The 16,417-nt window shown below is 35.5% G+C and overlaps 3 protein-coding genes across 3 annotated transcripts; all 3 read right to left on the reverse strand.

The window, feature by feature from the left end:
* Positions 1–1,213: 1,213 nt before the first annotated feature.
* LOC120114823 lies at positions 1,214–5,585 on the reverse strand. Its single transcript, XM_039135604.1, has 13 exons — positions 4,931–5,585; positions 4,085–4,237; positions 3,784–3,996; positions 3,625–3,714; positions 3,421–3,541; positions 3,069–3,337; positions 2,832–2,988; positions 2,675–2,752; positions 2,402–2,502; positions 2,070–2,240; positions 1,895–1,969; positions 1,707–1,814; positions 1,214–1,588 (listed from the first exon to the last, which is right to left on the reverse strand). The coding sequence occupies exons 1-13, from the start codon at positions 5,312–5,314 to the stop codon at positions 1,244–1,246; spliced, it is 2,265 nt and encodes a 754-aa protein (XP_038991535.1). The 5' UTR covers positions 5,315–5,585; the 3' UTR covers positions 1,214–1,243.
* Positions 5,586–7,704: 2,119 nt separating this feature from the next.
* Positions 7,705–12,058, reverse strand: LOC120114824 (protein trichome birefringence-like 16). The gene is made up of 6 exons (XM_039135605.1): positions 11,986–12,058; positions 10,851–11,008; positions 10,012–10,182; positions 9,374–9,526; positions 8,701–8,896; positions 7,705–8,537 (listed from the first exon to the last, which is right to left on the reverse strand). Exons 1-6 carry the CDS (start codon positions 11,997–11,999, stop codon positions 7,709–7,711), a joined length of 1,521 nt encoding a protein of 506 aa, XP_038991536.1. The 5' UTR covers positions 12,000–12,058; the 3' UTR covers positions 7,705–7,708.
* A 1,995-nt stretch (positions 12,059–14,053) lies between these two features.
* LOC120114829 (RING-box protein 1a) lies at positions 14,054–16,417 on the reverse strand. Its single transcript, XM_039135610.1, has 5 exons — positions 16,247–16,417; positions 16,097–16,147; positions 15,918–15,977; positions 14,398–14,469; positions 14,054–14,297 (listed from the first exon to the last, which is right to left on the reverse strand). Exons 1-5 carry the CDS (start codon positions 16,380–16,382, stop codon positions 14,260–14,262), a joined length of 357 nt encoding a protein of 118 aa, XP_038991541.1. The 5' UTR covers positions 16,383–16,417; the 3' UTR covers positions 14,054–14,259.

A 16,417-nucleotide genomic window follows, 5' to 3' on the forward strand; every position in this document is an offset into this window, starting at 1 on the left:
GATCAATCATTCACCCTTTTTTGCCTAAATTATTTTATGAATCATTCACCCTTTTGACTTTCGGATAACTAAATAAAATAATATATTGTTGATTTTTCTATTGCTTTAATACAAATTTTTAGTGTCTAAAATATATTTTAAAATACGATTATATGTTTAAAGATTTTTTTTTTTGTTAATAATATATGTTTATATTTTTTCGTTAAATTTTTAAGTGTCTACGGTTATATTTTAATAATAAAAATATTATTTGAAAAAAAATTAAAAAAATTGAACCCATGTGTTGTCTCTTCCCCTTCCATCCCTCACTGTCGAGGGCGAAAGATCATCATTGGTCGGGTTTTATTTGGGAGCAGGATAAGGAATTCAACAGTGACAGCCGAGTAATGTATGGACGATTGTAGTCGTCAAAATCGTCAGAAAATAATAATGAAAAAATTAGAAATCCAACAACCCTGTTGACGTTTTTCACAAAGATCGGCGTAGTTTCATAGTGGGTGAGGGAATGAGTTTTGGTAGTGGCGGTGAGACGGTTTTGATGGTGTCAACAGTGACGGTCACATATCGACGGTGACTGATCAATGGCGGAAGATGTAAAATTTAGGGGTTGATTTTTTTTAAATATAATATTAAGTTTATTAAATAAAATAATTTTTAAAATTTTATATGCATGAAACGTGTCAAATAATAGTCAAATTTAACGGTCGTGACAGTCCAAACACCTAAAAATATAACGTTAGAAATATTAACCACCTATTGTTGTTAGTAAATAACTCATTAAACATCAAATCGTATTTTGAGATAAATTTAGGCACTAAAATTATATTAAACAATTCTTACTTTGTTTAAAAAATAAAAATTAAAACAAATTATGATGGGATGAGACTTTAATTTTAGGGTTAACTACACGGATAATCCTTATATTTTTTTACCCGTAAGAAAATAATTTTAATATTTTATATTATTGATTCGTTCGATTTTAGTCTCTCGATTATTAATTTCCTTAACCCGTTAACAAAACTCTGAGTTGATAATTAAAATTTAAAAAATATATATATATCCACATGTTTTGCTTTATTTTTGTCTTAAATTATAACGGTATATACTGAATGGTCCAAACCGAGGTAAATAAAATATAATATAATTTTTATAAACTATAAACACCTATATACAACAATAAATTCAAAGTTTATCGATATTTAATTTATTAATCGATTAATTCGAATTGAGTATCGTATAGACACTATTGCCCATCTTGTGCACAACAGCACAATGTGCAACATTCCAGGCAACCGATGAATGCCAAAGCAGTGAATATTTGTGTCAACAAAATGGCACACTGATCATTCATCTTCGAACAACATTGGATGCAGCACAGGCAACAGCAGCGCTCGCACGTCCGGCCGCAGCAATCCGAAGTCGCCTTCATGAAAGCTTCCGCGGCGTCCGGCAGTTTTGGTTCTTCCGCTCCCGGACGCATGTTTTCGGCGGTTGCGGTCAGGTCGCCGAAGCCAACCGAAAGCCTCCGAAGCAGTACCTTCTTGGGCGCTCCGGGATCCCTGATCTTGTGCGGATCGCCTTTCTTTACCTGCATTCAAAAAACTTTCATGAGGTCGTCGACCTCGGCAACTAGGCAACATTCGAAAAGGAAGCCCCGACAAGAATTGGTTGGACATATATGCTAGATAATGAGGCAAAAGGTATACCTTTAGAGCTCCAGACGATTCATTTGCTTTGTCCAGTTTATTTTTCTCGAGTAGGACCATTCGAGTATACTCCGAGATATTGCAAGTCTCGATGCTCAATTGTGCAACCTGCCATTAACATACCGGTAACTTCAACAAAGGTATTTACGGATATGAAACATGGAGTTGTCTGAATGCTGTACACATACCTTCTGCTCGAGCTGTTTATCTTCCGACAACCATGCTCGAGCCGTGAGTAGATCGATCTGCTGCCGTGCTAACACCTGTATAAGCAAGGGAAATCGTGAGAAGTTAAGAGGCAATGAAGTGAAAACGAGTATTTCTCGGACTTTCTGTGCAGCGAAAACCGAGTAGGAGCCTTACTCTGTCAAGAGGAACGTCGGTATTCCTTACAACCTTCAAGTCCGTGACAAAGTTACTCAAATCCCCTAAGATACCGTTAGCTTTGACCGTGTCAGGGAAACTTCCTTCGTACCTACCGCATATCGTTAACGGGTCTTCGAAGGAAAGGTCGGGAATGCATGAAGAGTACACCTATACACAGAAGGAAACCAAATAAAGTCGGTCAGCGAGAAGAACCTACGGTAAGACGCTGGATGATCACTACCTAGACAGTAAAAACATGAATGAATCCCGATATGCATCACTGTGAGGCATCAATGGACGACTAAGATGATACGGACTTAAAAACGTACCTCTATTTGTTCGTTACCATCGAATGCATCGATGGTTATATCGGCAAGAACGGTAGACAAAGCTTTGCTAAATAACTTTTGCATCTGAACCTCAATTAAATCTGAAAAGAATCAGGAAGGAAAATAGTAAGACTAATGGTTTAGGACACAAACGTTCACATATCCTTATAATAAGAGAGTTATAGGGAAAAATCGAGCAATGCATCAAATTTTCATTATATAGCACGATTGTTTAGCACGGGATATGGACGTAACGTCAAAGCATATACGGACCTAGATCACAAGTAGCATCGAAATCTCCCCGGCCGATCATGGCAAGCATGCGCAGGAAATAGTGATTACAGAATGAACCTGCAATATTTCCACAGGGGAAGGTGATTGGAAGTTGCGATTTACGCAATATAGGAGGATCAAAGGCCGGAGATATTACCTATGCCAAAAGTATATATGCGCGGAGACGGTGATCCTCCGTTTGTCAAACGTTTTTTCATCGAGTCACAAATGTTTCTCTCATCTTCAACAGCCCCATCGGTGATAAGAAAAATCATAGGAACCGAACCACTAGTGTCCGATAGCATCTCGGATGCCTAGCAGATAAACCACAAGTTAATAACACACAATTCTCTTGAAGAAACGAGGAAAACACGAGAAAGAAATGAGTATGCACCTTTTCCAGTGGAATCGACATAGCCGTACCTTCACCCATTGTAGATTTCGTGCTCATCCATGTAGTGGCCCGTTCAATCGCTTCGTCAGAAGCCAACTCCATGGAAGTTGAAAATAGAGAAGTTTCACTACTAAAAGCGATAATGTTAAATGAATCTTCTGGACCGAGTTTCGACAGGGCAGAAGATATTGCAATCTTGGTAGCCTCGAGTGGCTTCCCTTGCATGCTGTCACTTAGGTCGACTACGAATACGACCGCCTTTTGAACACCTATCGAATTCAACGAAATGAGAACCGATACAAAAATGAAAAAACGAATCGAAATAGCATAGCAGGTTGAACAAATGCTAGACCAACCTTCCTACTCTTCTGACTTCCAGGTAAAATATAAACACAAAACATATCCCTTTGGTCACAATCATACAAAGGCGGAGATTGCAAAAGGACGCTTCCGAATAAGTTACCGGACGAGACCTATAAAAACACGCACTCGATATGCAAATAAGTATCCCGATCACAGAGACTTGGCGCGCAAGTAAGTTAAGCTTCATTCTTACACTATAAGAGAAACTGAAATCAGTATTAGACCAAGTGAGAACTTCTGCTTCATACAAGAACGAAAACTTCTTGGCCTGCCGTTTCGTTTCCTGCGAAAAATCGGGGGTTTAGCAAGAACAGAACGGAACAAAACAAAGATTCTGAACCAAAATATGCACCTTCAAAGGATGACTAGTTGCCTTGCACAAGACTCCAGCTGCAATACCAGAGTTGACATTCAACTGAATCCGTTCTTTCTTCGAAATCTTCCTTACAGCCGGTGTAACGTATTCAGGAAATCGAAAGGGAACGGTTAAGGAAAACTGGCCCTGATCGTACAACAATTTCTGAGACCAACGAAGCTTGATTCCGATATTAGTACCACCATCAACCTATGAACATAAAAACAGAAACATTCATCAGAAACAATGGACTAACAGAATCGAATAAGAATCGATAAACTCCGAAACATCGATGCACCTGTGGTATTGTTAAAGTAAATATGTGTGGCTTCAAAAAGCCTGCATCTTGTGGTCTTGCTAACTTTTCAATAACCCTACTTTCTTCTTCTCCGATCAGTTCAGTCGAATACGATTTCCCGGGAAGATCAACCGCCACCCCTAGTATCGAACCCTGTTGGCGAAATGGTACACACATTATTGCTTTGAAACCATGAATAAGCATAAAAACAACAAGATTTTGCAGAATCAAATAGTAAAAACAGCTTCTTAAGCTAGGGGTGAACAAAACTCGATTCTACCGAAAAAGAATAACTTCTTTTCTAAGTTCGAGTTATTTAAGTTGAATTACTCTAGTTCTTCGAGTCAACTCGAATTTTAATTTATTTTTTCGAGCTCGGATTTCCCAATTTGAAAAAACAAAAATCCAAATTTGATAGTTTTACAATTTAGTCATTCATTACTTTATTTCTTTAATTCCTCTTCATTTTATAACCATTCTTCACCAAACTTATCATAGTAGAATACATATGTAGCTTCAATTCTTCTTTTTTGAATTTTTTTAACTTTTCAATTTAATCCTTCAACTTTACATGATTTTTTATTTTCTTCAATTACTCCTTTGTTTTAAATTCATTTTGTATCAAATTTAAACCATATGTTACATATGTAAATTCAATTACTATAATTAACAACAAATTTAATCTTTTTGCAATTTAATCCTATATCTATTTTATTCGATTCAGTTCGAATTTCATAAATTTGATTTATCTCGTAAACTCTATTAGTTCGTATTTTTGACTCGACTTGATCAAATAATCAAGCCTATCTTGAGCTGAAAAGTGAGAGCTTGAAGCTAAGAACAAACCTGGTTTCCCATGGGGACAGCAATCCGACAATCACAAGAACGGCTACCCATGACGCAATGGACCCTCAATTTACCGGAGACCTGAACGAAAGCCGTATCTCCATAACAATCAACTTCGAGATCGACGCCGCTCATCTGGAGAGGAATCAAAGCCGGCGGATCGCACCGGCCGTGGACATGAGGCTGGTAACTCGGCATATCCGGGTTGTCCACCATCCTCGGGTCGGATATAACCGCGTAAACCATAGGAGCAGACGGCAAGTACCAATCGGATAAAAACTGCAAAGGCGGCGGCGCCGTCGTCACTGCTCTGTCTTTACCTAAGTATACCCGTTTTGCTAGCTTAAGCCCGTCTTCCACCGCCCTTGCAAAGTCTTCCGCCATTGTCAAACACCAAAACCAAAACAGAAACAGAAACAAAAACCTCTTATTTTTGCGGAGGTTACTTGAAGAAATCGAATTTGGGGGAGATGGGGTTTACTTCAAAGATGGGATCTTTGCTTTCTTTCACAGCAAAATGGAGTTTAGCATCAGATTCGTTTCGCTGTACCTGTTCTTCTCTATTAAGAAAACAAAGCAGTGGGCTTTGTTAAATCAACAATAAATTATTAGTTTGTGCGCCGTTGAGAACGAAGGTGATGCACACGTGGCGGAATGTAATTGGGTAGAAAGTGGATATACGATGGTGAACGGACGAGAAGCACAAGATGCTAAGTCTCCCAACTCTTAACGGTTAGTTTCCTTGCTTATTTTATTATTTTTATTTGGGTCCAATTATGACTTTAGTCCCTATATTATACTCCAATTTAAGAATAAGACGATAATTATGTATGGTGTGGGTCAAACACGAAGACTTAATAAAATTTTAAAGTATATTAATTTATTAAAATTTTAAAAATAAGATAATATTAGACATGGCATTGTTTAAGTCAACAAGATAATATTAGTATATGATATATTTTAAAGTATATTAATTTATAAAAATTTTAAAAATAAGATAATATTAGACATGGCATTGTTTAAGGCAATAAGATAATATTAGTATGTGATTTTATATTTTAAAGTATATTAATTTATTAAAATTTTAAAAAAAAATAATCCAGTCGTTTAAACACTTTTACGTCAGAATTTCATAATCTGAATAAAAGAAACTAATATTTAAATGGTCAAATTATAATAAATTAGTAACATAGTTAACCGAGATGTAATTTTTCAATTTTAATTATCAAAAGTGAAAAAAATAAAAACAGAAGTTGTCAAATTTATTAATAAAAATATAAGAATTAAATGTAAAATTTGAAAATAGTATAAAGGTCAAAAGCATAATTTGACCATTATTGTTTTGGGCTAATTCGTGCCACGTGTATTTACACCCTTCATTACCAGCAAGTCGGCAAATTTCTTGTAATATAATATATTCTTTTAAATATTCAATAAATGTCAAATGATTTTTTAAAAGTAATTGAAAATTTTAATATATAAATATAAACATTTTTTAAAGAAATGTGCTTTTAGAGTAAAGTACACAAATGGTCCCTTGAATATAGGGTACTATTTTGTTAAGTCCTCTGATTATTAAAAGTTATAAAATAGCCCTTTACTATAGGATATTATTTTGTTGAGTCCCTTGACTATTAAAAGTTATAAAGTGGTCACCTGACTATTCATATGTTCTAAATTAGTCACTTTTCATTAAAAAATTAATCTTCGTCTGAGGTGGACATTAACATGTTGACTGGGATATGATAATCGTTTAAGATTCTGTGATCAGATTTTATCATATCTCAGTCAGCATATTAACGTCCTACTCATATTGCAATCAAATTTTTAACCAAAAAAAGATGAGTTTGAAATATATGAATAGTCGAGTGACTATTTTATAACTTTTAATAGTTGACGTACTCAATAAAACAACAACCTATAATTAAGGGATCGTTTTATAACTTTTAATAGTTAGAAAAATCAACAAAACAACTTGATATAATCGAAAAACCATTGTATACATAACCCTAGATTTTATGGGTGATTGAACGAGGATGAAAATAAAAATTAACCCGCCTTGAGTGATAAAACAGACATGATCTTATACTAATTTCATCCCCGCATGTCATCATCTCGCCCATCCATAATATATAATAAATTTAAGGATAAATTACGTGTTTAATACATAAACTATCAATTTTAATCCGTTTTAGTATCTAAACTTTCAATTTTTTCAATACCATACATAAACTTTAGTTTTTATTTTATTTTGATGTTCTCATTCAAAATTCAAAATTTAAGTTTTAAAAACTTTTGAAAGTTTAGGTATTAAAATGAACCAAAATTAATAATTTAGGTATTAAACATATAATTTACCCTAAATTTAATTCAAAAATAGACATTTGATTTTTTTCTAATTTTAATAGCATTCAACTTATATTCACTACTATTTAAAAAAAAATACAAGAACTCCAACACTATTCTCCCTTCCGTCATCGACGGCTGCAAATGTACTCATTTTCCGGCCAACTTCTGTTCAGCAGCCTACTCCGGCAATGTTCCGAAAAGTATAAATATATAAAATGTTATGGCACACACTAAGCTAAAGCTCTAGATACTACACCTATTTTTAAGTATACTAGCCACCGAAATTTAGTGGTTTGATAACAATAAGAGGGAGCCGGTTCGACTTGGGAGAAGCCGTTAAAATGCCGCCGCCGAGAGTATGTCTGAACGATGATAGGAGAAGCTAACACATTTGTGTCTCGGAGCATTGAAGCAAAGAACAATTCGAAACTAAATCAATGCGAAGAGGATTTCATTCCATGTGTCGGGGACACCGGGCAAACACCAATGCAGGCAGTCCTGGACTCCAGGCGATGCCGTAAGACTGAACCGAGATATGTGACCCTCGTCCCTGACCTGAGACAATGCTGTTATGTCGAGAAGTTTAATCCCTGTGCCCCTCACGGCGCCGGCAGCACCATGATCGCTAGACTCGTCTTGTAATACCTCTTTCCCTATAGACATAGGAGTAGTATTGTTACAGCTCCCCCCGGTGTTCCAATCTCCGTTTACAAAGTGCCTCGGGGAGATGCTCCGATAAAAGGCTTTCAGATGAGGATGTTTCGGAAGTTGAGAGTTCAGCCATTTAATTGTGCTGTGGATTGTGAAGTTCTTGGCACTTCCCATATCGGCTATCTTCCTGTTGGTATTAGACTCGCCCCCAACGTACATGATCCACTTGTTGGCCCTAAGTTTCCCTCGATTCCAATGATGCCCCGAGTTTAGAACCAAGACATCGATTCTGTGGAGAAAATCGCGCAGAAACGCTGGAGGTCGATCGAGATGCATTGCATATTCTGTCTGTGGATCCTTGGGGTTAAGAGGCTCCAAATCACAGAGAGTTGAAGACCAATAGTAAAGGACAGTAGTATTGGTGCTGGGAAATCGGTAAGCCCAACCATTAGGACGTTTACCACCCAGTGGTATGACAAGTCCAAACTCCGGGCCAACATCGAGGACATCCGGGCTTTCTTTACCAGCTGTGATCATGCACATTAGAGACTGGAACTGCTGCCTACCCAATGAATCTCCAACAAAAGCTAGAGTTCTGTTTTGCATCCTTTAATGCATCACAAGCACATGTAAATGTCCAATAGATATTGATTATCGGGAAGAGGAAGGGAGTGCATTTATAAAGGAAAATGATTAAGATCGAGCACGAAGGACTAACTAAAATAATCGATATTTAAAGGGCAAATATTCAAGGAAAAGGATACTATTACCTTTTTAAGAACTTAGACCCTTCAAACTCTTCCAATTCACAATCTTTTGGTTGCCATCTTAGATTCTCAAAGGCAAAATCTTGACGCTGCATCATACGACAAGCCCACATTGGTGCTAGCCACTGTTTACAACCAAGCCCGGAATACAAAGGCCGTCTATCGTCTATAACCCATTTCCCTTTTGTGTAATCACAGGCTGAAAAAAAATATACGAGAAAATGAGAGGCAGTAATCATGTGGTAATCATTTACTGATCGGTAATATTATCACAACATTGAACAAATTCAAAAGAGAGGGAGCATGAACATCATAACCAAAGGCATCTTGCATATTACCAACTAACCCACTAGGAAATGACTAAATGTTTGATATTACATCCATGTAATCGAATGCAAAACCTATGCGAGAGATTCAGAAGAGGCAGTAAAAACAGTGTTCATAACTCTTTGCTGAGGTATCCATCAATAGCTTAAAAGACCTCGATCAACAAAACTGATCAGACATGGTCTTATTAATCATGTCGATGAATGCAATTCCTCCCCAAGCATAATTTGTATATAACAACAGAACTATCGGCAGATTTTCTTCTCTGTAATTTCGGAATGTAAACTTGTATATAGTGACAAACATGCAAAACAAAAAGAATACATATCACGCATAGGCAATATTCTACCTTGACGCTCCACCGTTTTTGCTTCTTGTTCTGAAGTCCTTTCTCTTAAAACTACACTGTTTGTTTCCTCCATCAGTGTTGAGGCTGATCCACTTCCAATAGAACCAGTTTTCTGCCTTTTGGGACTGCCTTTGTGTTTTGCTGCTTCCTCTTCTGCACCATCATAACAAATTACAATGGGATATTGGGAACCCCAAAATTACCATAAGTGTAAACAGAAGAAACTGACTGCGGCAAGATCCTAATAATATTCATTGTAAAACAAGGAAAAGTGTGCTGGAGGGCATAGAACCAGTTAGCATAGTGAAAACATTAGAACTTAAGAAAAAAGAACAGAAAATCTTGCTCTAATCATTCATGACTTCACAAGTGGACAGATATGCAGCAGGAATTCAACAGATCTTCTATGGTAAAGAAATTGTTTAATCTATCCATGCAAATACTCATCTATGAAAAATATATACCATTGACATTGGCAATTATAAGCCTCAAACATCAACTTACGAGAAAAAACTTATAACCATGATAGAAGTTATTCTAAACAAGATTTAGCAAAACAAGTTATTGTAAAAGACTAGCAACTGCAATATTATAAAATTTTGATCCTAATTCTCGAGACAGATAAAGAAGCAAATCACCTTTCTTCGGTAAAGGAACAGTTTCAAAGTCTGAATAACTTTTGGAAGTACCAGTAGAATCTGGCTTATCCAAATGATGTTCACGTTTGTTATTTATGGCTTCACTCTGTGTCAATGTAGAAATATCTTCTTTCACGTGTCTTTTGGGATCTACTGGTACTGTTTGAATATCTGCGCCAGATATTAGGAGAGTAAGGGAAGCTACTGTGAGCGTGTAAGAGGCAGTATTGTTATCCAGAGTACACTTTCCAAGTTTATAATTCAAATGATTGTCCCTATTTTCTAGAAGGTTTAAAAATCAAAGGAAAGCCAATATTAACAACCATGTTGTAATCCCTATTCCCTAGCATAAAGTTACTAGGCTTGACAAAGCACTTTTTATAACATTTTTATATGAGTTGGAGGTCTCATTAAAAAACCCCTTCATAATTGCCGAACACCAGGAAGGTATTCAGCAAGAAGCGGAAGGAGGAAAAGAGTACCTCGATTTTATTAATAAAAGGGTAATAAATCACCCCAAACTTACAAGCAGTAACCATTACACTCAACGATTCTTATTTGGACATAAAAATAACTGACTTTTATAACATAAAAATAATCGACTCCTCTTTATTGTTAAAAACGTACATATGCAGCATTAACCAGGAATATTAACAGAATTCAGAATATAAACAAAGCATGGGCAAGGAAAAGAGACAAACAACTTCATATTGGACCTAGATGGGCAAGCCTATGAAGCAATAGAGAACTAAAATATTAATTGGAAAACAAAGCTCCTGTTATCCAATTAACAGAGTTGCAATACTAACAGTGAAGAAACAAGATAGCTTCAAGCAAACCTGGAGGGAGCTGCAACTGATTTTTTGATGATACTGCTGAAGTAAGTGTTGGACTTCTGTCCCATGTCCAAATAAGAATAGTTGTGCATACAAGAACAATGAGAGCCAGTGAGAACTCTTTAGCCCTCCACCTCAGTTTGTAAGGGCCTCCTTTCATCCTATAAAGACATGAAAAGTAATACTTGTCAAAATGTCACTAACAGGAGAAAGCAATTCCCACAATGAGAAAGTAATAAAGGTTGACACCTCAAGGAAAAACAAAAAAGAAACAAAATTGCAGATTGATCTACAGATTCTTTGAGTAAATGTAAGATATAGACATAAAGAATGAAGGCCAAAAGAGAAAAAAAAAAGTGTTGCATACTTAAAATTCCAAACAACTACCAACTAGGCAACTATCCAATTGTGTTTCATACATTCTATTACTGCAAACTCATTCAGCTACCCCAAGTGCTAGAGCCATAGAATGGGTCATAAAATTTCACAAAAGGATGGCCTGAACTAATGTTCCATAGCATAAATGATCGACTTCAATGTACTGGAAACATTCTAAACCATTCTTAGGTGCTAGCAATACTCCCTGATCAAAGCCTACAAAAATCAGATATTTTGACCCCGTTTTTGCAGAGATTCAACAAAACTAAGCCAAACAAACTTAATTCCATGGCATTGTTAGAAACCAACACAGATCCTATTCCAACTCACAACCTACATTTACTAAACGCAACCACCACAGCTGGAAAAACCTCCAGGGTTTTCATTTTCCAGTTTAAGCTATAATTAACACTTAAATTACCACAACGCAATTATACACAGAATTCCTTACTTTTCCTAATCATAATTTTGAAAACAATTAATCTCAACTCAAAGCAAAAATTGACAATCTCCACGCACATTAGATCAAATCAATGACAACGAAAGACAAATTAAAAAAACAGTCATTCAAATCACATTCATCAACAAAATCAAAACACGAGGAAAACAATGAAATCGTGAACAAAAACTGCAACATATTGTTACGGCCGCTAGATTTAGATCCAAACACAGAATTCAACGGCTCTGATCTATTGAGTGAAGCATTTATGAAGAAAATGACATTAAAAAATAGATTGAAGACAACTAAGGAGGGAAGTACCTGAGGGCGCGCATCAAATATGTGAAGAAAATATCTAAATTGCCTTTCTTTATTGAAGAAGAAGGAGAGAATAAGAATTAATGGAAAAATAATATATTTTTTAATGTCAGATCGTGGATCGATCTTATATATGAACGTGTAGGCGTAACAGTATTGACCGTAAAGGAAAACGGGGGTTTTGCAAATAACGAATTTAGTTGAAATTTTAGGGGGGGGGGGTTTCGTTATTCCTTCCTTTTTCTTTTGTAACTAAGAAATTAGGTTATGGATAGGGATGGGTATCGATCTGGTCTGGTCGAATTTTTTGTCCATCTGATTTGGTCTGAAAATTTTAAATCTTCCATACGATCTGAAAAATATATCCTTTTTATTTGATTTAAATCCAACTTGATTTTTGAGAAAAAATTTGAACCTTATCCAACACGACTTAAATAATATATTTATTAAAAATATTATTTGTATTCAATAAAAATATTATTTGTATTCAATAAAAATATAGATTTAATAAAAAATATAGAGAGAGGGGTAGTATTACAATTATCCCTAAATATTTAAGGTAAAATTATATTTTTTGGTTAGGTAAGATCAGATATTTTTCGCCCTAAATTATAACATGAACTCAATTTTTTTTAAAATAATCTAACTCGATCGAGTTGGGTCGAAACTCATTGAGTTCAAGTCCTATGCCATTTTGATAAAATAATTTGTGGTTATTAAAATTTTGGGTAAAATATACAATTGGTCCCTCGACTATAGGGTATTACTTTATTGAGTCTCCCGACTATTAAAAGTTACAAAATAATCACTCAACTATTTGTTATGTTCTAAATTCAACCTTTTTAGTTAAAAATTGATGGCAATCTAAGCTAGATGTTGATATGTTGTTTGAGATATGATAAAATATGATCTCAAAATCTCAAAAGACTATCATATCTCATAAAACAAACCAACATTCAACTCAGAATATTGTTAATTTTTTAATGAAAAAGTACGAGTTCGGAACATGATGGATAATCGGGTGATCGTTTGTAATTTTTAATAATCGATGGACTCAACAAAATAGCATCCTATATTCAGGGACCATTTTATAATTTTTAATAGTCAAGGGACTCAATAAAGAAATATTCTATAGTTGAGGAACTTTTTGTGTACTTTACCCTAAAAAATTTAAAATGTTTAAACTGAAAATTTTAGAAAGTTTAAATAATTTTGATTTCCTTTTTTCCTTTATAGATTTAATTAAAAAATTTAAAAATGAAGATTTAATATGAATTTAAAAAAATTAAGGGTTTAAAGTAAAATTTATAAAAGATGAGAAGCCAAATGCTAGTTTACAAAAATCTAGGGGTAGTATCCCCCTCTCTTACGTGTCTAATCGGGACAGAATACAAACGTGGTCGTTTTGAGTTTAATTTTTGGATTAATATTTAAAGACAAAAAATATATCAAAGTTCCCTGAATTTTTGAGAAAAAAATCAAGGTGGCCTTCCAATTCAGAAAATAAACTCATTGTGACCCTTTGATCAATATTTTTCGTCGTTTGATCATTTTGATGCTGAAGTGACAATTCATGATGCTAAAATAACGGTCCATAATACTGACATGACGGTCCATAATACTGACATGATAGTTCATTTGTCATATTTAAATTATTAATTTAATCTATCTGTTATGTTAGCCACCATATAATCAACCACCATAGATTATCACACTAATATCGTGAACTACCACATCAGTACCGTGAATTGTCGTGTTCGATTTTTTTTAAGTACATGATCCCTATGCCTTTTTACTATATTTTAACCAATATTGTGTTGTTTTATTGGGATGATATAACGTCGTTTTGTGCAAGGGTTAAGTATGGTTGCATTCTAAGTTTTGGAACGCAAAACTGAATTAAGCCAAGTCTAACACAATTTAATCCATCATATAAAGTCAATAACCCCAACTTGAATTAACCCGAATCTGAACTCGAGTCGAACACAAAACAACTTAAGCTTTGAAATAACCAAAATTCGAAATGATTCTAACTTAAAATGATCGAACCCGATGGGCAAAAACCGAAAACAATCCAAACTCGAATTCTCAATAAAATTTAAGCATATTGCAGACAGTGCATGGCAAATGCCAATCCCTAATTCATAGATCCAAGTGTTTTCCTAAAAATTAAAAGCAAATACAGTAAAATCAACAGAAAGCTGGAGAGATAAGTAAATCTTCATCCACTCCATGCCAGAAAGGCAAGCAGATTTGACTGAAAACAGTCCAAATGATTTAGTGACCATACTTCTGGAATTCCCACTCACTATTATCTGCAAAATCGAAACCAAAAAGATAGTGTTTTTACAGGCGTTGTTTCTAATGGGGCAACATACCGAAGTGAAAACAAGGCACCGGTAGGTAAAATCATACCCAATGGACACACTTGACGAGTCTTCAGCCATCGGCTGATACAGTGGAAGTGAAACGCATGGTTACAGACCCCTACAAACGAAAAGCAATTAAATATCCAATCAAAGACGAGTTTCTGTGTTTTCCGTCAAACAAAAAGAGTGAAGACGAGTTTCAGTGTTCGTTTACATGCAAGGAAACGACTAATATAGGGTGAAACCATAAAACTTCCGAAACCAAAACATCAATCGACAAGCTGATATACTAATGCCATTAAAGAAGACTGTTCTGTTCTTAATGTTATCACCCACATGCTTTAATAGTTTCTCCAAGCTTCATATGAATCTTAAAGAGAATTCAAGGAACAAGTTAAATTTAACAAGTAATTTCTTCGGTACTCTAATTAGTTTAGTCATGGAATTTTATTTAAATCAGAAACAAATCATTCTCACGAACAACATGTAACCATCGAAGGAAGAGCAACCGATACAGTTCATATTTATGTAGTCCAGACCAAAACTAAAAAATTATCCAGATAGCTTTAGGATACAAAATAATTTGTCATTTAACTTAGAAGTGCATAATCACCAAATGCAATTCAGCAAAGCAATAGAACCCACAAAACAATGTATCTGATGCCACTAGGAGTAAATTGCCAATGGAGAACATTATGAAGCAAATTTGAATAGCTCCCTACCAACTTAACTGATTCATCACCATTAGCATCTTAAAAGATGGAGTTGCTGATATTTTCTAATAAAACATTAGAGTTTTGAGCATAATTTCTCCTCTTCAACACTCAACCTCTCATTAAACGATGAAATCACATAGTTTCATCGGAATTTATAAATAATTTGTTCTTTTCTACCCCAAGACAGGAACACCGCGCTACGTAACAAAATAAGCAACTACAAGTTCTTATATGAGTTCTAAAATCTCAATCCATGCGATTGGTACAAAATATACTTGCATTAAAATAACAGTAGCACTTACCCCAAGTAAATAATGCAGAAATAGTCCAAAAATAAACAACTTCTATCTGTTTTAAGAGCACTTTAGTAACCAAACAGAACTCCAAATAATTCCTCAATCGAACATCAAGACATCCGGAACACGCACATCGCGGCGTAATCCCGAACAAAGGAGCATGCCCAATACGCAGGGCCGTGGCTGGGGGGCGCAAACTGCGCAACCGCGTAGGGCCCCCAAAAAAATGGGGCCCCAAAAAATATATATATAGTGCCGTTTTACCAATAAACGCTACTATAGATGGACCTATTGCGACGTTTTTTCAAAAAAACACCACTATTATTGCGGCTTTATTAATAAAACGTAATTATAGATGGATTTATTGTGGCGTTTGTCAAGAAAACGCCACTATTATTGCCCCGAAATCGAATATATCTAGAAAATAGGGGCCTCTATACGAATTTGTACGCCCCCCCCCCGAAAACCCTGCCACGACCCTGCCAATACGTTATAATACAGCGTAATTCAGTAATTCTACAGTTTCAGGGAATGTAAAAAACGATAAACAATACCCCAAGCAACAGTGCACTCCTCACTGGTGGCGCTGGCTTGGTTTGCTTGGCATTCAATACCTGGAAACCCAAATTAACATAACCAATCAGAATTCATCAAAACCAAAAGAAAAATAATCACAAATCGAATGAAAAGAACACAAGAAATTGAAAAATAAACTCAAGATAGAAAGACCCACAGAGATCCATGATGTGATTCCTGCAAATCGCACAATTATCCACAACAATATCTGCATCAATATAATAAATCAACATTAAAAGAGCAAATCGGTTTTAAAATAGGGAAAAAAACAAAAAAGTGGAAGTAAATAAGGGTTAGGGATTGGTACCCCAAGCCCAGAGGGCAACAGCGCTCCACTTTTTGATCTCAAAGCGCTTGGGCTTCTTAGTAGAGGAGGAAGCGGCGGAGCTGTTTGAAGATTCTCCGACGGGGACCATGGGAACATCAGAGTCTAGAGTAGCCATGGCGGAGATTGGAAACGCAAAGGGAAGGAACTTTT

The sequence above is a fragment of the Hibiscus syriacus genome, unplaced genomic scaffold, assembly GCF_006381635.1.
Source record: "Hibiscus syriacus cultivar Baekdansim isolate YM2019G1 unplaced genomic scaffold, ASM638163v2 tig00110247_pilon, whole genome shotgun sequence".
Taxonomy (NCBI): Eukaryota; Viridiplantae; Streptophyta; class Magnoliopsida; order Malvales; family Malvaceae; genus Hibiscus; species Hibiscus syriacus.